This window comes from Rhinichthys klamathensis, unplaced genomic scaffold (genome assembly GCF_029890125.1).
Source record: "Rhinichthys klamathensis goyatoka isolate OS25496 unplaced genomic scaffold, OSU_Roscu_1.1 h1tg000271l_1, whole genome shotgun sequence".
Lineage (NCBI taxonomy): Eukaryota > Metazoa > Chordata > Actinopteri > Cypriniformes > Leuciscidae > Rhinichthys > Rhinichthys klamathensis.
The window spans coordinates 1,235,662-1,255,932 of NW_026606791.1; the positions used below are offsets into that span (position 1 = coordinate 1,235,662).

General features: G+C 37.0%; 3 protein-coding genes across 3 annotated transcripts; 1 reads left to right on the top strand and 2 right to left on the bottom strand.

The window, feature by feature from the left end:
• On the bottom strand, nt 1-3,529 carry sqleb (squalene epoxidase b). Its single transcript, XM_056268390.1, has 11 exons — nt 3,512-3,529; nt 3,007-3,220; nt 2,753-2,924; nt 2,563-2,659; nt 2,234-2,347; nt 1,926-2,097; nt 1,385-1,480; nt 1,008-1,150; nt 776-872; nt 401-488; nt 1-303 (listed from the first exon to the last, which is right to left on the bottom strand). The coding sequence occupies exons 1-11, from the start codon at nt 3,527-3,529 to the stop codon at nt 90-92; spliced, it is 1,425 nt and encodes a 474-aa protein (XP_056124365.1). The 3' UTR covers nt 1-89.
• A 2,137-nt stretch (nt 3,530-5,666) lies between these two features.
• ccdc127b (coiled-coil domain containing 127b) lies at nt 5,667-7,235 on the bottom strand. The gene is made up of 3 exons (XM_056268372.1): nt 6,973-7,235; nt 6,495-6,626; nt 5,667-6,393 (listed from the first exon to the last, which is right to left on the bottom strand). The coding sequence occupies exons 2-3, from the start codon at nt 6,613-6,615 to the stop codon at nt 5,711-5,713; spliced, it is 804 nt and encodes a 267-aa protein (XP_056124347.1). The 5' UTR covers nt 6,616-6,626; nt 6,973-7,235; the 3' UTR covers nt 5,667-5,710.
• A 1,200-nt stretch (nt 7,236-8,435) lies between these two features.
• On the top strand, nt 8,436-19,595 carry sdha (succinate dehydrogenase complex, subunit A, flavoprotein (Fp)). The gene is made up of 15 exons (XM_056268342.1): nt 8,436-8,575; nt 9,838-9,921; nt 10,056-10,217; nt 10,899-11,042; nt 11,215-11,379; nt 11,456-11,604; nt 12,151-12,275; nt 13,826-13,994; nt 14,187-14,382; nt 15,541-15,712; nt 16,432-16,550; nt 16,721-16,832; nt 17,576-17,706; nt 17,998-18,111; nt 18,965-19,595. The coding sequence occupies exons 1-15, from the start codon at nt 8,516-8,518 to the stop codon at nt 19,049-19,051; spliced, it is 1,989 nt and encodes a 662-aa protein (XP_056124317.1). The 5' UTR covers nt 8,436-8,515; the 3' UTR covers nt 19,052-19,595.
• The last annotated feature ends 676 nt before the right edge of the window (nt 19,596-20,271 follow it).

The window sequence follows — 20,271 nt, forward strand, 5'->3', positions numbered from 1 at the left end:
CAATTTTAGTGAAGGGTTTTTTAACTGGGACTTTATAATAACTATTATTTTGTCTGATGATATGATACAAAATATCAATCAGTTAACACTCATTGCAAAGGCCTAAAAAATCTATAAAAGATGTATTTAAATTCAGAAAAGATATGAGGGAATATGATGGCACATGCACGATAAAGAATTCCCATGCTCCTCAGCAGCACTCCTGCTCTGTCCTGTCTTACCTCTGCCCTGATGTTTAAGTAGACCGCGTACAATACAACACCAAAGAAGTGACCAATCAGTGTCAAGGGGCGGGGGTTCAGCCTGATGATTGACACAGATGTTAGATATAGTATGCATGCATACAATAATTATGTACATTTATAGCTATTCGTTTGATTGTAATGAAGTCTGGACCTACACAGACAGCAGTCCAACTGGCCCAGAGACACACTCCCCTCCCAGCTGAAAATAACACAAGAAGGCTCTTCGAAGATATAATATTGAATCTGCAAACGGAGGAGACAAATTATGATAAGTTATGATAAGATATTAAATTATGATTGCAGTGATTAAAATGGTTTGATGATCTATATTTTTATAATCAGCAAGTGTTTATGGTGTACAGCACAGCAATCAATTACATAAGGGGCGAGTCTTTGAAGATGAATGTTTGGCTTATGGTTGAAGAGTTCCCTCTAGTGGCAACATAAATATGAAAGTTTTCCATTCAAGATGTTGGAAATAGGATCTTGTTTCAACTGTATAATTCAGAAAGATAAAAGCATATGCTTACCATCTTTTGATGCAAATAACTCATGCAGTGCCTGTGCTAGAACATCCACCACAAATGAATGAGACACCTTCCGCTCCCAGTGGAATTTCTTTTTAGCCTATAGACGGGGTAGAATCATTTGAGAATACACTAACTGTGAGAGAATTCAGAGAGAGCAAATCTTTTTTGAACTAATGAAATGTTTCAATATTTTTAATTCTGCTTGATCTGAATAAAACCCTAGACTTTTAACCTGCAACAAGGCCGCGTTGTCACTGAGATCCGGAACGTTCTGAAGCAGACTTCTCCAAATCATGACATCATTGAGTGCTACACTCATCCCTCCGCCAGTTAAAGGATGCCTCATGTTATAAGCATCTCCAAGAAGCAAGACTCCTGTCAAGAGGACAAATAGATCTATTTTCTAATTCATATAGATCTAATTCAGTTGCAACGGTCTACACTTTATAAGTTTATGACATTATAGGTAACAAATTACACTGCCTACTTAAATAAAAAACAATAATAAAGCTTCTTTGTAATTAAATCTATGTACTATAATGAAGACTATAATGATAAACTGTCACTGCTGCATCTCTAGCATTTGCTGTATCTATATTGAGCTGTTACCTGGTTTATTGACAGGTGATGATGGCAGAAAACTCGCTGGCATGGATTTCAGACGGTTATTTTGTACGGCCAACAAAAACGGCCCCTTTAAGTGATCTATCAGGCGCAACAAACCAAAGAAAATTAGCTAAAATATATATAATCCATATCAACCCAATGACATTTTTATGTCAGCTCATGTATGTGGACTGAAACGTTTGTTTTTGGAAACAAATGTTTGATCGTTTTAAAGGGATAGTTCACCCAAAAATGAAAATTCTGTCATCTCTGTCAGATATTTTGAATAATGTCTGTAACCAAACAGTTGATGAACCCCATTGACTCCCATAGTATTTTTTTTCTCCATACTATGGAAGCATGGTCCGTCAACTGTTTGGTTACCGACATTCTTCAAAATATCTTCTTTTGTGTTCAGCAGAAGAAAGAAATTCATGCAGGTTTGGAACAACTTGAGGGTGAGTAAATGATGACAGAATTTTCATTTTGGGGGGAACTATCCCTTTAAATACGCTCTTATTGACAATAATATTAGTTCTCTGACCTGGCAGTTGCGGATGGATCTTCTCAATCATGCATTGGCTCAGGTTTTTGGGGAGACGTCCCTGTATCTCCACCAGAACACGTGTGTCATTGGAGGAGATCTGGTAGATCAGAACCGGTCCATGGCAGCTCAGAACTAGTTCAGCATAGTTGGGCTTGAACTGAGGAGAGTTCTGAGGAGACAAACCAATGCAATAAAACTAGTGCGTTATGCCTTATTTTAAATTTAAAATAAGCTGAGTTTTCTTTCAATTTAATGCTTGTGAAATAGAAAACAGTTCATGACATTAACACCAGAGCACCTCATACCTTCATTATGCAGCCTACAAAGTTGGAACAGGTTTGAACCCTTTCCGAGCCCAAACGCTTTCTGAATTCTGAAAAACATCCGTCTGCCACCACTGTTAGAGGGGCACGTAACCTCTGTAAAAAAAACACATACTCAGATTAACTACTCACAATTTTCCAAAAAATGAAATACAGAAAATATTTTGGTATTTAACAACTTTGTAATGTTAAAGCGATCCTCAAAAGAAGTTTGTGAGGTTAGGCTACAAGTACAAATTTAGTCAATAATCATCCCTACTGTTTATACCATGATTTTTTCACTCGTTATGATGTTGAAGCTACCCACTAACCTTTATTTTTCCAGAATGTTTGTCCTTGTACTGGATGCCTGTGACACAGCCATTTTCTTCTTCAAGGTATGTTACTGTGCCTTCAATGAACCTCACACTCGACAAACACCAGGTACATATGTTATTAAAAATACTTGTATAATATTATATGCCATATTTTAAACATGTAAGATGCATATGTTGGTCTCACTTTGGCTCCGCCAGTGCAGCTCTACGCAGACCCGTGATAAAGCGACCATGGTGGAAAGCTCGGCCACATTGAGTCTGATCTTGTGAGTAAGGTATCTCCACAACCATCTTACTTTCAACATCATGGATGATATAACCATTCACAATGTGTGCATCCTTCTCTTCTACTGATTCTATGAAAAGATAATGATTATCAGTATTATAACTACAATGAAAATTGGTGGCCAGTGCTCAGATTTTTTTTTTTTAACTCACTTTTCAAGCCTAATTTTTTGAGAGCACAGTATCCACCTGGCTGTAGCAATTCACCCACTATTCTGTCCGGCTCTCTAAGATTCCTCTCGATCACTGTAACCTTGCGTCCATCTCGCCCAAGAACCGCTGACAATGAGGAGCCCAAAACACCGGCCCCTACAATGATGACATCAGGTTCTGGGGCAACAAAATCTCCAGTGTTGGTAGTATTATTCTGTAGATAAATAATAGATGATAATAGATGGATAATAAAAAGTAACCCTAATTAATTAAAGTTCTTATGATTTTTTGACAGACATTAAATATAGATAGATAGATAGATAGATAGATAGATAGATAGATAGATAGATAGATAGATAGATAGATAGATAGATAGATAGATAGATAGATAGATAGATAGATAGATAGATAGATAGATAGATAGATAGTAGGTCTACAACACTTCTTATATCACCGCGTTCATATGTAGGTCATTATCAAGCGTCAAATAGTGTATGTATATCACAGATCGCTCCACAGTCATACCTTAAAATGTCGTGAATTAAAGATGAGCATACAGAGAGAATTGTTGCATCTATATCGGCGGATTATTGAAATCATGATGACATCTACCTAACAAAGTAGGTTGACAGAGTATTACGGCGCGTGGCATCAAACATACAAACCCCGCCCATTTAATCCAGTCATCCAATCATTTCACTGTACGGTTAGATTTAAAAAAAAAAAGACTCGTGCCCTTTTGACAGCACACTCGACTGCAATGAAATAAATAAATAAATAAATGTTAGTGTATAATATCATGTGCATTGCATGATTCTTATAAGGGATAACTAAAGAAGTGAAAACGACATAGGCAATTCTGAACAGACAGTCATTTATTTATTTATAACTATATTATTATTATTATTTTGCTAAATGAAAAACACAATTAACACCCCCTGATTATAATGAAATATATCGAAATATATCTTATGTCATGTCTGTGTGCTCTTGTTTTGTTAGTTGGACTTTTAGTTTGCCTTTGTTGTTTCCTGTTGCTTCTTGATTGTTCTCCAAAAAATAAAGCTGGCTTGCTTGGGTTCAACCTCAACTTTCCTTCTGTGGATTTACGTGACAACTTTGCAGTATTCCCACAGTTTAAACCACATTGTCAAAGGTTCAATTAAGGTGTAGTTTAGTTCCATCAAACATTTAATCTCAACAGAAATTTATACTGGACATTCAGACATGGGAGTAAATCATAAATCCTGATATTAAAATGTAAATAGTAGTCAAATTAATTTAGTGTCAAAGATACTAGTGCCACTGGGTCAAGTCAAACAAATAATCCCTTTTCTATTTTTTCTCACTTTCAAGTAAACCCTTAAGTTTTCTCTGCCAGTCCTCAACACACATGTTTATTGTGGCTCTTGAGCAGGGCACCGGATGCTGGAATTGAGATCAGCATTTATATTGAGTTCACGTGCTATAGGGTCACTGGAGGCCATGCTGGTTAACTCTTCCTCTCTGGTTCGTTGAGCAAAATAAGGTACAGTTTTGCTGCAAATGATTTCTTGTCTAGCATACAGCAACTTGTAGATCTCATGAATCAAATGGCTTTGTCTTCCCTTCTGTCTTTCTCAATGCTTTTCCATAAACAATCAATTTAAGTTCTCATTCTCCTTTGCATGAACCATTCTGTAAAAATATTGTCATGTCTAAAGAATAGTTACAATTTGTGTAGTGGAGAAGAATAGTTGCAGAACTGTACAAGAAACACAACATTAGAACAAAAACGTGCATTCAGATAATTCATTTTGACTACCGGTAAATTTAAAAAGAGTACATCAGCTTTTATTTTAACCTGCTCATATCTTCAAATTACTTGCTTTCATGGTTTCAAGAAGAAAAAAAATTCACTGCAAGCAACAACATGTTTCTACAAATTAGAAGGCTTTATGTCGTTACACAACCCATATTGGTATGCATACTGTATTTTTTTTATTTTATGTTAAACCTAAATTCTTTTAAGGCGTCATGTAATATGTAAGACTAATTTAGCTTGCCTTTAAAGACCAAAATAGACTGAAGGACACAATGCTGTTATTCCTCAAATCTTTTTATGGCTATCCACCCTCAACTATAATTCAGTCAGGGATTTGATTTTAAGTGGCACTTTAAAAACACTTTTAATTTAAGTGGGACTTTATTCTTTGCATTTCATACCTTTCTAATAAATCTGGCATTGTACAATACACTGTGAACGTTGTTTGCTCTGTGACACTGTTTATGTTTCTGTATTGTAAGTCGCTATAAAAGCATCTGCTAAATGCATAAATGTAAATTAAATATGTGATTTCGATATTACACACACCAGGAAAAGTTCACACTGATATGGACTGCTTCTCTCGTTCTGGTATCATCATGTCAACAGTGGCATTATTTAGATAGGATGGACGAGGTATGGATGAGTTTTGTTAAATATTTGAATATTGACTATTAGTCCTAAAAATTGTTTACAAGTTACAACAGTAAAATATGAGGTATTTTACTCTGTATATGGTATTGACACTTTCAGTACTGTATGTACAAATTTGAATTTGCTCTTCACACAAATAAATCAATAAAAAACATTTTTAATCTCATTAACTTTATTGGCAATGAGGTCATTTAAAATACAGGTACATCATTTTACTGATATAGATTCACTTCTGTTCTACCAATGTCACTTTTTTGTCTGTATGCCGAGTATAGAAGCCTCAGCTCTCTGGTGTGTTTGAAGTGTGACCTGCAGCTGCCAATATCTGAGATACAGCCACATGAGACTTCCATTCTTCCGTTCATCTGTGTTGAGATACTCTGCACAACTGCGATCATTCTTAAAAATATCCCTGAGACCGTCCTCCATCTCCACATGTGCAAGAATTGGCTCTTTGGCCGTACGAACCAGAAGGTCTTTCTCCATCTCCACCCTCCTCGCACGAGGCACCAAAATACTGCAAAAGGCCCTTTGTCTTTCCACCAGCCTGTATTCTACTTCCTTCAGAGCCAGTGAAGCCCTCATCTCTCGCTCTTTTTCCTTTTGCAAAGCCTCATGGAAGAGGGCGCCACCAGGTCCTCCGTAACGCAATCTAGCTTTCTCGTTTTCTAGAGCTTCACGTTCCAACCTCATGCCTCGACGTTCCTCCTCGAGCTGCTGACTCTGGGATGCCAGGGCTTGACGGTAGCCATGTGCCCGCTGCTTTTCTTTCTCTAGATCAAACTCGAGCTGAACTGTTTCTCTGCGGTTCTCAGAGAGCGTCTGTCGGTACTTCACATCCAGGTCCTTCTGGATTGTCTTTACGTTTTTTTCGTACTTGACCTTGGCCTCCTCGATTTCCTTTTGAGACTCCTTGGACCAGATCCATCCTAGGAAACCATCCCCAGGAGAAATCCAAAAATAAAAATCTAAGTACACTTAATTAAAACATACACACTAGAAAAGGGCAATAGTGTTGTGTAGTACTTACGAAAGGCAGCGAGCCCCAGCATGGGCACCAGGAAGGCATAGTTCCACTTACTGCTGTCCCCGCCATCACCCTGCCTCTCTGGCCTTATATTCCAGTCCTGAGGGTCATTCAGATTGTTCATGTGGACTGCAGCTGAAAAATAAATACATACTTCTAAATCAAACTATGATCAATGTGATATAAAAAGGGAAATGCTACTGTAAATACTGTAAACCAAATGCCCATTTTTAAATTTATAATGATGCATTATTGTCCTTATGCAAACATAATGAAACTGATGTAGCATTTACATTTAATTCATAACTAGAAATTTGAGCAGCGCAAGACCATATCCTAGTTGAAATATGACACTTCCTGTTTCCACGACATGCATATGCGATTTGGCTAGTTATATTTAACAAAGAAAACGTCCCATTAATCATGCAAGCTCAATCAATACATGCTGGCAGTACAATACTACATCAAATGTCCGTGATACCTTGCCAGTATCCTTGCCAAAGCACCTGAAGTTGACTTGACCCCCGTTATCAAATAGATTTTCAAATAGTCGCTACTATGACGAGGGAAAGCTAACACCTGCGTTAATGCTCTTGGACAAAAATATCGCTTATTTAAAGAGTGAAGGCTATATTATATACAGTGGCATTTACAGTAAAGAACTCCACCCAGTATAAATACATGCTTGACTTTGTTTTCTGCATGACGCTAACAACAAATCCCCCCCAGCGTGGACAATTGGTACGGTCCTCACTGAAGCTGGGAAACTGGTAGGCGATGTCCGATTCGTGAATCATTCGAACCGATTCGTTCTTTTGAATAGGATCTTCAATCAGTTGGTTGAGCTGCTCTGCATGTATATACAACAACCTTTTCTGTAATCACGTTTTAAATTAAGTGATAAATGTTCAAATATTTTAGTTATAAAAATTAAGAAGTAATGATGATCAATAATTTGTTTATTATTATTATTATTAAGTATTAATTTATCAAGATAAATAAATACATCATGATATTTGTTTTATTATTCACCATACAGTAAGCACTTGTACTTATTTTAAATTAATATCGTTTGTTTTGTAGGTATAATAACAGTTGACAGAGACACCTTGCCAAAGAGACACAAAACAGACCCATTCACGAAGCAGACCGAACCCATAACTCAAACTAAGAGTATTTGAGGTGAGGATTTGGCTGATGTTGCGACAAGGTCAACAACTTTTTTCCCCCTTTTTTTTTAATCAGGTGGGCTACAAACTTATATTCTACCGTTGAACTACCGTTCAAAAGTTTGGGGTCAGTGAGAATTTTATTTTTATTTTTTGGAGGAAATAAATCAATACTTTTATTTATCAAGGAATAATTAATTTGATCGAAAGTGACAGTAAAGACATTTATAATGTTACAAAAGATTCTAACCCTAACCCTATTCATCAAAGAATCCTAAAAAAAAAAAAAAAAAACTGTACAACTGACAATCACAGACAGACCAACTACTGTTTCAACATTGATAATAATAATAAATGTTTCTTGAGCATCAAATCCTCATATTATACTGATTTGTGAAGGATCATTTGACACTGAAGACACTGACACTGGTGATGCTGAAAATTCAGCTTTGATCACAGGAATAAATCACACTTTACTATATATTCACACAGAAAACAGCTGATTTACACTGGAATAATATTTAATACTATAACTGATTTTTGTTGTATTTTTAATCAAATAAGCGCAGCCATGGTTAGCAGAAGAGAATTCTTTTAAAAGTATTTAAAATCGTACCGACCCCAAACTTTTGAACGGTAGTGTGTATATATATATATATATATATATTTAAACTAATCGATTACACACTGCAGTAGCTACGCCGCGTCGTGGAGTCAGAGAAAAGACTCACCAAATCTTTTTAACTGTTCGAAAGAACCGAATCGTGGAAATGAGTCGGACTTCCCTTTACCGCTTACATCACAGCGTACACGAGCTCCAAACACACATTGGCGTTTTAGACAGAATCGAGCAACATGGCTGCAGTGTGCGCTGCCTCCCGTGTCCTCGGCAAAAAGATTGTGTCATCTAAAGCTGTAAGTCCTCTCAGATCTTGAGCATTCTTTCTATTGTAATGACATTTGGTCTTTGCATGCCGAGAGTTTAATTGTTTTATACTGAGATGACGCTGTAATCTATTGTAGTCTGTTATGTGTTGGTTTTGTAACCATCATTTGCTGGGTTAGGTAACACTGTTACATAGTATCAGTGTCTTTGTTACATGAGTGAACGCATTATATGATACTGTTTTATTTATGGAGCTTATCTTTTTATCAGTAATACTTAAGAGTTTTAAACCTAATGTAATGTGTAATTTCATAGAAGTGAAGTTATATGTTTTGTAATCATGGGTCTATTGAAGGTCAAGCTGGCAGCGTTAGCATTAGCCGTGCGATACTGAAAGCTCATGTTATTATTATCGTGAATTCTTCTGAAGTGTTTGAATGCATGGTTTTTATTTCATTTCTCATTGATTATGAGAATAAAAACAGACTGCTGTGAAATTTGAAGTAAGAATTGTGGCTGGCTAGTGTATTACAGACATAACTGACAGCTACTACAGTCACCTGTTAAAGTTTGTGGATGTGTTATGGTAATATGTGTCCTACTAATCGACATAAACATACTCAAGCATAGCAAATGGGTTTATCTTATAAGTCTCCAATATAACTGCTCAACCTATATTTTGTTCAAATAAAACACAATAATCAGACATCGCATTGTTATGTCACCAATAAAGACCAGCTTACATTTGAGTGCTGTCACTATCTGTGTTGTTTTGCAGTGATGTTTTGTTACTAAGTATGAAACAAACACATTTGTATGTGTTATTTTTATTTATGATTTTATTAAAAAAATTTAGGTTACACTTTATTTTAAGGTGACGTAGTTACATTTTACTTACTCGGATAAGTACTGTGTAATATTAAAATTAATATTAATTAACTACATATACTTACTACAGAGTTAGGGTTTAGGGAACTAGTTACTTGCAATTATGCATAATTTACTGTTATTACTATAGTAGGTGGGTACATGTAGTAATGTGTACGTCACCTTAAAATAAAGTGTAACCTAAATTTATTATACATACAGGGTGGAAAAATAAAAACAAGTAATTCAAACAGACGTACAACAAAGTAAAGATTAATATAAATAAATATAATCTCAAGAATATGAAGGTAAAGCATTGAAATGTAAACGCATAGATAAACATCAAAGATATGATTTTGCTTAGTTTTCTAAACTATTAAAATTAAATTAAAAACTAATTAAACATTTTTGTTGTTCCATCCAGCTGCCAGCCGTGTGCCAGGCGAGCAACCGCAAATTGCATTTCTCCATCTATGGAAAAAAGGGAGATGCAAAAGTCTCAGATGGTGTAAGTATTTATGCTTGCTTCCTTGTTTGGTTTCACCAGGTTTCATTTTGCATGTAAGATCTGGCATTGGCAATTACATGTCATATTTGAGTGACCTTGTGTGATCAATGTGTTTATGGTATTTGTCCTCTTAGATCTCCACTCAGTATCCAGTAGTGGACCATGAGTTTGATGCTGTCGTGGTGGGAGCCGGTGGCGCAGGGCTTCGTGCCGCTTTCGGTCTGTCGGAGGCCGGCTTCAACACAGCCTGTGTCACCAAACTTTTCCCCACCCGCTCACACACAGTGGCCGCACAGGTTTGGAGATTTTCTCTTGTGCTTCTCATTATTATTTAGTAATTAAACAATATGTGTCTCCTATACCCTCTCATATACTGCAACAGCATAACAATTTATCCTCTGAATGTATACTAGTTTTTACAAATCAGGGTTTGCTGATATTTAATTTAGGAACAATTTAGTTTTTTTTTTAAAGGACAATGAATAATATCAAGACACTCATGCATCAGAATCAGGTGGTTTGCTCAGGAAGAGATTGAATGAGAATCAGTCGTTTAGAACGTCTGAGAGCTGTGCAGGGATTTTCTGTTCAAGAAGTCTAAAGTTCACAAGGCAGCTCAACCTTTGAAACGACACCTCGGATATTCTTACACCTCTTTGAAAAAACAAAAGAAATTAATATTCTCTTAGAATATGACTATGAATTATGCACTGCCTATCTTTTTTAAGTTAAAAAAAGCTAGGCAGAGTTTGTGTACGTATATATATATTTGTAAAAGCTAGGCAGAGTTTGTGTACGTATATATATATTTGTAAAAGCTAGGCAGAGTTTGTGTACGTATATATATATATATAAATATTTGTAAAGGTCTTTGTAAAGATTAAAATCATGTTATTTAATCAATTTATTCATAATGGCTCACAGCTTATGTTTTATTTATTTATTTTTAACGTTTATTTCTCCCATTTATAAAAAAGGGTGGGATTAATGCTGCTTTAGGAAACATGGAGGACGACGACTGGCGTTGGCACTTTTATGACACCGTGAAGGGATCTGATTGGCTGGGAGACCAGGATGCCATTCATTACATGACCGAGCAGGCCCCTGCTGCAGTGGTGGAGGTGAGAGATGATCACATGACCTGTCACTGTCATTATGGCTTTGAAAGTATCAAGGAAGAATGATTATTGTTCTTTACCTGTTGTTTCCTTGTCTTTAACTCAAACTTTACGGTATGACTGATATAGATTGCGATTTCCTCCAATCTCATCAGCGGATGTTATGTTTTTTCAGCTGGAAAACTTTGGTATGCCATTCAGCCGTACCGAGGACGGGAAGATCTATCAGCGTGCCTTCGGAGGTCAGAGTCTGAAGTTTGGTAAAGGAGGTCAGGCTCACAGATGCTGTTGTGTGGCAGACAGGACGGGTCACTCCCTTCTTCACACACTCTATGGACGGGTGAGTGAGATTCTGAAAGTCAGCCTGAACTGGAACACCTGTTGAGCCCTGTCTAATTGTGTCTGTTGGTGTCTAGTCTCTGAGGTATGATACCAGTTACTTTGTCGAGTATTTTGCCCTGGATCTGCTGATGGAGGATGGAGAGTGTAAGGGAGTCATTGCACTATGCATGGAGGACGGATCCATCCACCGTTTCAGATCCAAGAACACCGTCATTGCCACTGGGTAAGAGAAATTATCGAGTTTTCTGTCTCAAGCCTTCAGTAGTGTTATTTTTGTGTTATTTATATACTGTTATGGTATTTATTTATTACATAATAATAATATATTTTATTTTTAATTCAGTTTTATGTATTTTAGTGAACTTATATTCATCTAATATTTATATTATATTTTAGTTCAACTTTATTTTAATTAATGAGAACTTTTTAATAAGTATTTTGTGTGTTAGTAGCAGCAGCAACATTAATATTCAAAGGCTTTTCAAAAAGCTTTTTCTTACAGTTGTTATTAATTGCATCTTTTAAGTTTGATTGGTTCTGTTTGTTCACCAAATTAATAATAAAAGATTGATTTTAAAATATATATTATTTTTTTAATGACAAAACTATGATTATTATTTTAAAAATCATTTATTTGTAACATTTATATAATGTAATATTTTATTTATAATTTAATTATTTATTGGTAAAGTATGAGGTTGTACATATTATTAATACAGCGTGTGTTTTTACAACATGCAAATAAAGATATTTCTCATTTTCCCTGCAGTGGTTATGGCCGCACATACTTCAGCTGTACATCAGCCCATACGAGCACAGGAGACGGTAATGCCATGGTGACACGTGCGGGTCTGCCCTGCCAGGATCTTGAATTTGTTCAGTTCCACCCCACAGGTAAGCTTCTTTCTTTTATAACCCCGGAAAAGTTCTTTAGATGAGTTTCACTGTCAAAGCATCATAAATCTTTGCGACCGATTGTGAAGTAATGGTTTACTCAAGTTGCTTCTTCAGGATAGTTTACAACATGATTATGTCTCGCATGTCACATTAGTTTAGTCCATCTGTTATCTAGCTAGTTATATATTACATGGATGATTATACTATTTCTTTGCTGTGTTTACATGCATCTATGTTGATAAATGATGATCTGAGTTATAAATATTCATCCCCTTCCAGATGCCTTAAAGGGATACTCCACCAGTTTTTCTTATTAAACTATGTTATTCCCTTAACTAAGACGAGTTGATACATACCTCTCTCGTCTCAGTGCGTGCACTATATCGCTCTGTATTGCCGCAAAACTATGTTAGCACTTAGCTTAGCCCATGCATTAAATATGGGCCTAGCAGAGAAGCGACCAAACACTTCCACGTTTTCCCTATGTAAACACAGTTACTCGAGTAGTGTAACTTGACCTGGGCTGGTGACACAAAATAAACCGTTGCGCTTTTCTAAGCGTTTAAAATTGATGACTATATTGTATGGCGGAATACCATAACAAGTGCTTTTGAGCAGTTCGACTTGGCGCAATAATATCTTCACTAGTGAAAAGTCCTCTTACCGGCTCCCGCTTCCTCTCCCCCTCCCTCTGACATTTCCGTCAATACAACCAACGTGACATGCGCCGGTAGTAGTAGTTCGAGCGGAGTTGACGAAGTAACAGGTTGTTGGAAGCTAGTTAGCATTCTAAACAGCACAGGCTCTCAATTTCGGTCGGCATCTGTTCGCAACAGTCACACTTGCACCACCAATTGCTGTTTGCCCGTGGTCTTTCGCCAGCTCCGGTCTGTTCTGGATCATATCTTTCTTTCCTCTCACGGTCCATAAGAGCTAATTCCTCCTCCGTGTACTCGGGTTCAAACAGATATGGCTCTGGGTCTTCTACAAATAAGTCATAATCATCTACAAAGTCCGCCATTGCAAATGATCTGCAGTTTGCTAATAGCACAGGTAGTAAAAGCCACGTTGGTTGTATTGACGGAAATGTCAGAGGGAGGGGGAGAGGAAGCGGGAGCCGGTAAGAGGACTTTTCACTAGTGAAGATATTATTGCGCCAAGTCGAACTGCTCAAAAGCACTTGTTATGGTATTCCGCCATACAATATAGTCATCAATTTTAAACGCTTAGAAAAGCGCAACGGTTTATTTTGTGTCACCAGCCCAGGTCAAGTTACACTACTCGAGTAACTGTGTTTACATAGGGAAAACGTGGAAGTGTTTGGTCGCTTCTCTGCTTGGCCCATATTTAATGCATGGGCTAAGCTAAGTGCTAACATAGTTTTGCGGCAATACAGAGCGATATAGTGCACGCACTGAGACGAGAGAGGTATGTATCAACTCGTCTTAGTTAAGGGAATAACATAGTTTAATAAGAAAAACTGGTGGAGTATCCCTTTAAGCCAACCTGTGGCTGGTTTTAAATGACCTATGATGTAATCCCCTTAGGTATCTATGGAGCCGGTTGCCTGATCACAGAGGGTTGCCGTGGAGAGGGAGGAATCTTAATCAATAGTGAAGGCGAGAGGTTCATGGAACGTTATGCGCCCAATGCCAAAGATTTGGCCTCTAGGGATGTGGTCTCACGGTCCATGACCATTGAGATCAGAGAAGGAAGGTATAAAATACTTATTTTTTCTATAATAATAATCTGCTATTTTGTGCCCACAACAGTCTCACCATTTTGCTGCTTATTAAATGAATCGCAAGTTTTGTTTTTAACTTCACTTGCACAGACAGTACGTGATTGATGGAAAAAATTAACTGGTATTAACTTTCTAAAAAAGAGTTTCCCCCATGTTTCCACCAGAGGTGTTGGGCCAGATAAAGACCACGTTTACCTGCAGCTCCATCATCTTCCACCCCAGCAGCTCGCCGCTCGCCTGCCCGGCATCTCTGAAACCGCTATGATCTTTGCTGGAGTGGACGTCACAAAAGAGCCCATCCCAGTGTTACCCACCGTCCACTACAACATGGGCGGCATCCCCACCAACTACAAGGGACAGGTATTCTGCCCATTTTCACCATCACTTTGATTACTGAACATCTTAGGTTATTACAAAAGAGAAAAGGTCATAGGAATATCACTGGAAAAAGAAGGGATACGATCAGACAAGAGCTTTAGGATCTGCATTAATATTAGAAAAGATTTCCAGTTCTGGAGAGATCTAAAGGAGCGGGAAGGCCTGAAAACGGATGCCGAGGTTGCGTTGTTTCTGCTCTATACGTGGGTTACATTGGTTTTGCTGTTTGACAGAACCAAGATATACTGTTGTTGTAATGTTAGCTCTAGTAACAGGACAGTTTTGAGTGTCATTGTTTGTCTGGAGCTGCTGCGCTGCTGGTGACTAACAACCAACTCTTGTATATTCTCTTGTGTGCTGTATGTTCACTTTCTGTTCTTCCTTGTTGTCCATTCGTCATATTTTAATTTATTTTTCACAAAGCATTATTTTGCTTCGCTTCAGCTATGAGAAAGAGACACTTACTCTTTCATTGCGTGTTTGGGGACGGAGCAATGAAGGGTGTGTTTGTGTTTCTTAAGAAGTCGATTGCTGCACTTTTAAGTAATAATCCTTAATTACTAAATTTATGGAGTGTTACTTGTCCCACACCGTTTGTTGTGGCACCAGTTATTTACAATTTTGTATTACAACTAGAATTGTTTAACGCTTCAAAATATTTATATTTCCAATAAATGCTGCATGTATCAGTTTCCATATTAAGCAAAACAACAAATGCTTTCAACATTGAGAATCATAAGAAATGTTTATTTTCTTGAGCACCATATAGGCATATTAGAATGATTTCTTAAGGATAATGTGACACTGGATATTAAGATTGGAGTATTAAATGATAAAATTCAGCTATTCCATTAGGATTTTTTTTAAATATTATTACAATAGAAAATTAATGTAAATTGTAATAATATTTCACAATATTACTCTTTTAATGTATTTTCGACCAAATAAATGCAGCCTTGATGAGCATAAGAGACAACTTTCACAAACATAAAAAAAATTTGTGACCCCAAAATTTTGAAAGATACTGTAAGTGTACATTAATATTACATTTAAGTTAATTAAACACAAATGTTACAGTCACTGTTTCCATTCTACACTCATGAGAACATAATGCTAATATCCTCTCTGTATTTCTCGCAGGTCATCACCTATAAGGACGGAGAGGATAAGGTGGTGCCAGGCCTGTACGCCTGTGGCGAGGCCGGCTGTGCATCAGTGCATGGTGCCAACCGCCTGGGCGCCAACTCACTGCTGGATCTCGTTGTGTTTGGACGCGCTTGTGCCTTGACTATTGCTGACATAAACACTCCAGGTAGCTTCATAACATTCAGAAATCATGATGAAATGCTCCAAATTGATGAGTGCCCTTTATTAGACACGAGTCGAAGGGAGTTTTAAGGCATTATAAAGTCATTTGTTTATATATATATATTTTCTAAAAACTATTAAAGGGGTGGTATAATGCCCTTTTCACAAGATGTAAAATAAGTCTTTGATGTCCCCACAGTGTGTATGTGAAGTTTTAGCTCAAAATACCCCACAGATATTTTTATAGCATGGTAAAATTTTCACTTTTTGAGGGTATGCAAAAACACACCGTTTTTGTGTCTGTCCCTTTAAATGCAAATGAGCTGCTGCTCCCGGTACAGAGGGCAGAGCTTCAAGAGCTCCACCTCACACAGACATGCACTGAAAATTTCAAAAACTTTTAGCCTTTTATGTTCAAACCGGAGTCAGACAATGATGGAGAGACTCAAGAAGAAGTGACAACACGTAGAATGCAACAAGACTTTTCTGAATGGTTAGTTGATGAATGTATACGTAGTTTATGTGTAGTATCTTCTAGTCATTGATTAGCATATTGTGTCATGATGACCTATAAATCACGTTCCGGGGACAGGGTTTATGTAAATGTTATGGTTTGTGATGTCACTAACCCGGGAGGAAGCTTGTGTAGTCCCTATCAGCTGTTTGTTGTGGTCCTTAAAAAGCAATTTCAAGATTTTGTGATATTTTTATCCTGTCACATAGGAGAGAAGCTTTCCCCTCTGAAACCCAATGCAGGAGAGGCATCTGTCTCCAATCTGGACAAGATCCGTTTTGCTAACGGCAGTACCAGAACCTCAGAAATCAGGCTCAACATGCAGAAGGCACGTCACCTCACTGGAGTTCTTTAGTTCCTAAAAGAAATGCAATATTTATAGACTGATCAAATGGGAATTTGACTGTTTAGACTTTGAAGCGTCATCTTATGATCTCCAGTGGTTGTTATTATATTTAAATTTAAATTTAATTTCTGTTTTCTGTTTTTCTTTCTCAGACCATGCAGACTCACGCTGCAGTGTTCCGCACAGGAGACGTCCTGAAGGAGGGTTGTGACAAGATGGACTCCGTTTACAAGTCGCTGGATGACATCAAGACATTTGACAGAGGTCAGAGAAGACTGGCACAGGAGAAATTAAATCAATTAGAAATTCAGTACCTCAAAAAACACTAACATACACTACAGCTCAAAAGTTTGGGGTCACGAATATCTTTAAGATAAGAAATGAATACTTTTATTCACCAAGGATGCATTAAATTGATCAAAAGTGACAGTAAAGACATTTATAATGTGACAAAAGATCATTTTAAATAAATGCTGTTCTTTTGAACTTTCTATTCATGAAACAATCTTGAATAAATGTATCAAGGTTTCCACAAACCTATTTAGCAGTGTTTTAACATTGATAATAAGAAATGTTTTTTGAGCAGCCAATCAGCATATTAGAATGATTTCTCAAGGATCATGTGACAATGACTTGAGTAATGAATGATAAGTAATGATGCTGAAAATTCAGCTTTGCCATCACATTCAAATATTAAAATGGAAAATTTTACATTTTTTAAAATGTAATAATGTCTCAATTGTTTTTATATTTGTTCAAATATATACCGTTTTGATCAGCATAAGATAATTTTAAAAAATGGACCCAAAACTAGCCAGTGTATTTGCTAATGAGAATGTCTAATCTAAATTAAAACATAGAAAATTAGAATGGGAGTTTAGAAACTTTGAATTTTCTGTTCATTTGATAATCTTCATTACTGTACAAAAAGGTTGAAGGTTGTGTTATCTCTGCAGTATGATGGTTCTTATAGCATTGCACACTAAATTCATCTTTTATGTCTTCAGGCATTGTGTGGAACACTGATCTGGTGGAAACTCTGGAGCTGCAGAATCTGATGTTGAACGGAGTGCAGACAATCGTCTCAGCCGAGGCCCGTAAAGAGAGCAGGGGCGCTCACGCTCGCGAGGACTTCAAGGTCAACTTTCTGAAACCAGCATGCTTGTCTAAGGACAACAATATGTTGTACCATTAACAGAGCCATGATAAAGTTCTTTGATTTTTGTGCTCTGTACATATGTCTAACTTGGACATCTTATCTATTATAAAATAGAATATAGTGCATAGTACATTGGAATGGAATGTTGTTGCTTTCAGTTATTAGTAATCTGGTTTTGCAGCTTGGTAGGAATCATAGTGTTAAAAACACAACTGTCGTGTTGATAATGTTTGTGTTTTTAATGTTTCTGTTTCCCCGTTCTTGTTATAGGACCGTGTGGATGAGTACGACTATTCCAAACCCCTGCAGGGACAAGTGAAGGTGCCTTATGAACAGCACTGGAGGAAACACACACTGTCCTACGTGGATCCCAAGACAGGAAAGGTAAATATATAATGGATTCTGTTGCTTTGTTCATATTTAAAGTGCCTCTGTTATGCTTTTTTTCGAATATTACCTTTCATGCAGTTTGTTGTATGGCTGTTTGTGAATGTAAATTGTTTTAAAGATCAATGTGCATGACAAATAAACTTATTTTCTCCTTAAAAAATAATCGATTCTGAACTGCTGAAACGAGTCGTCAGCTATTCCAGTCTCATTTCCTGTTACGTCCCTACATAACAATGTAACAAATTTGCATAATGCCAGACTATGGTCTTCATTGGCTGCTCATGAACAACGTCTACTTTGACCCTCAAACACTCAAGTTGTAGCTGAGACTGGAAGAGTTTGGTTCGTGTTATCAGTGTTTTCAGCGCCGTGAATCCACTTTGCATGTGAATCCACTTTGCATGCTCTTTAAAAGGATGAGGACTCATGCTGGAATTGATACGGTAAAAACTGATGCCATTGTTCGTATTACTGTGTATCAAGTGCTGAGGAAGCCTCTGGAGCTGAAATTCAGATATGTTAATGAGCATATCGTTTCTGACACGCGCTTTAAGCGGTAGACCAATCACAACAGACTGGGCCGTCTGACCAATCAGAGCAGAGAAAGCTTGTGGTAAGGAGGGTTTTGGAGAGACTGAATCCCGAGGTGATGTGCGATGTATATTATGAGAAAATAAAAGTGTTTTCGACCTTTGATGGATGTAAACCTATTGTTGGTGATCTCCAAAACAAAATTAGAAACCTTTAAAATAGCATAATAGGGGCACCTTAAATCTGTCTTGTTAGTCTGCATAAAGGAAGAAAACATCCATTCGCATGAGCTAACATGGACAAACGTGTGTTTCAGGTTACTCTGGAATACAGACCTGTGATTGACAACTCTCTGAACGCTGAAGAATGTGCTGCCATTCCCCCTGCTATCCGTTCCTATTAAACACATCCTGGTATACCCCAGCTGACTCCGCCCTTTTGCTTATTTATAATCAGCCAATATATAAAGGAAGGAATATCTTGCGTGTGATGGGCTACACTTCAGTTAAATATGATCACAATACTACTACCTGAAATATCAGAGCAAATGACAAGCTACAGTAGTCGGACTTCCTGTTAAAGTTTCAACTGTTCTGTTAACAATAACAGCTGTGTGATATTGCTTTATGTTCTCTGAAACGCATCCATAACATTTGCTCTACACCGTGCTGGCAAGTAAATCATTAAATATTTAATACTTAAATGTTGAATGCTTGTCATAATGCAGTCAAGAAGCACTTGCACCTTTTGGACTATAGATTTAAGTAGTTAGCTCCTTAACAGTTTGTGGTGCTAATGCAATGTACGGTTTCACGTGTATTTGACCTGGTGACCTTTGCTTCTCAAATATACTCGCAACTCATCTGTATGTAAAGTTCTGTACATCTTGCATGTTCTGTTTTGTAGGTTCTGTTTAAACTCAATAAAGATGATCCGGGCTATAATGATTGTGTCTATGATATTGACTGACATGTTTTGGTGTTCACTGAAGAGAGAGAGAATATAACGCATTACAAGTAACGTGAGTTAGGTAATCAGATTACTTTTTTCAAGGAACTAGTAAAGTCACGCATTACTTTTACATTTACAACTAAATATCTGAGTTGTATCATGCATTTTTGCAGTATTCCTCAAAATGAATAAAAACAGTAAAATGCAAACTCAATATTACGCAAGTAATTAAAAATGTTAAACAACACAAATATACTTTGTGTATTTAATCTCACTTTTTTTAACCAATGTCTTTCCTGCTGACCTTCAATGATCCAATTCAACCATACAGATAAGCAAAAATGACTTTAGATAAACAATGTTTGTGTCATTTTTTAGTTGTTGTTGGTTTTATTGCTGAAGTAAGAGTGTTTATCTTTCTTCTCCTGCGTCCTAGTATTCTGCATTCCAGAATAACAGCACATCTGAAAGGTTTGTTTGAGCTGTACAGGTGTGAATTTGTAACTTCCCCAACACTGGTGTTCACAATGTTAAGCTTGCAGGAAAAAAGCATGAATATTTGTGTTGACAATCACAACTACCCGAGAATCACAAAAAAAAAAGATACTTAAGCATTGAAAAAGTAATTACATTGCAATTAAATCTAAATGCAGGTATGCTTGACTGTAGTAG

Coding starts and splice junctions, on each gene's coding strand:
- sqleb (XM_056268390.1), bottom strand. Junction 1,481..1,925: donor GATCCATCCGCAACTGCCAG/GTCAGAGAACTA, acceptor TGCGCCTGATAG/ATCACTTAAAGGGGCCGTTT. Junction 304..400: donor CCAGTTGGACTGCTGTCTGT/GTAGGTCCAGAC, acceptor GTCAATCATCAG/GCTGAACCCCCGCCCCTTGA.
- ccdc127b (XM_056268372.1), bottom strand. CDS start 6,615: ATGAACAATCTGAATGACCCTCAGGACTGGAATATAAGGCCAGAGAGG. Junction 6,394..6,494: donor GCTGGGGCTCGCTGCCTTTC/GTAAGTACTACA, acceptor ATGGTTTCCTAG/GATGGATCTGGTCCAAGGAG.
- sdha (XM_056268342.1), top strand. CDS start 8,516: ATGGCTGCAGTGTGCGCTGCCTCCCGTGTCCTCGGCAAAAAGATTGTG. Junction 10,218..10,898: donor CACACACAGTGGCCGCACAG/GTTTGGAGATTT, acceptor TTTATAAAAAAG/GGTGGGATTAATGCTGCTTT. Junction 17,707..17,997: donor ACGCTCGCGAGGACTTCAAG/GTCAACTTTCTG, acceptor TTCTTGTTATAG/GACCGTGTGGATGAGTACGA.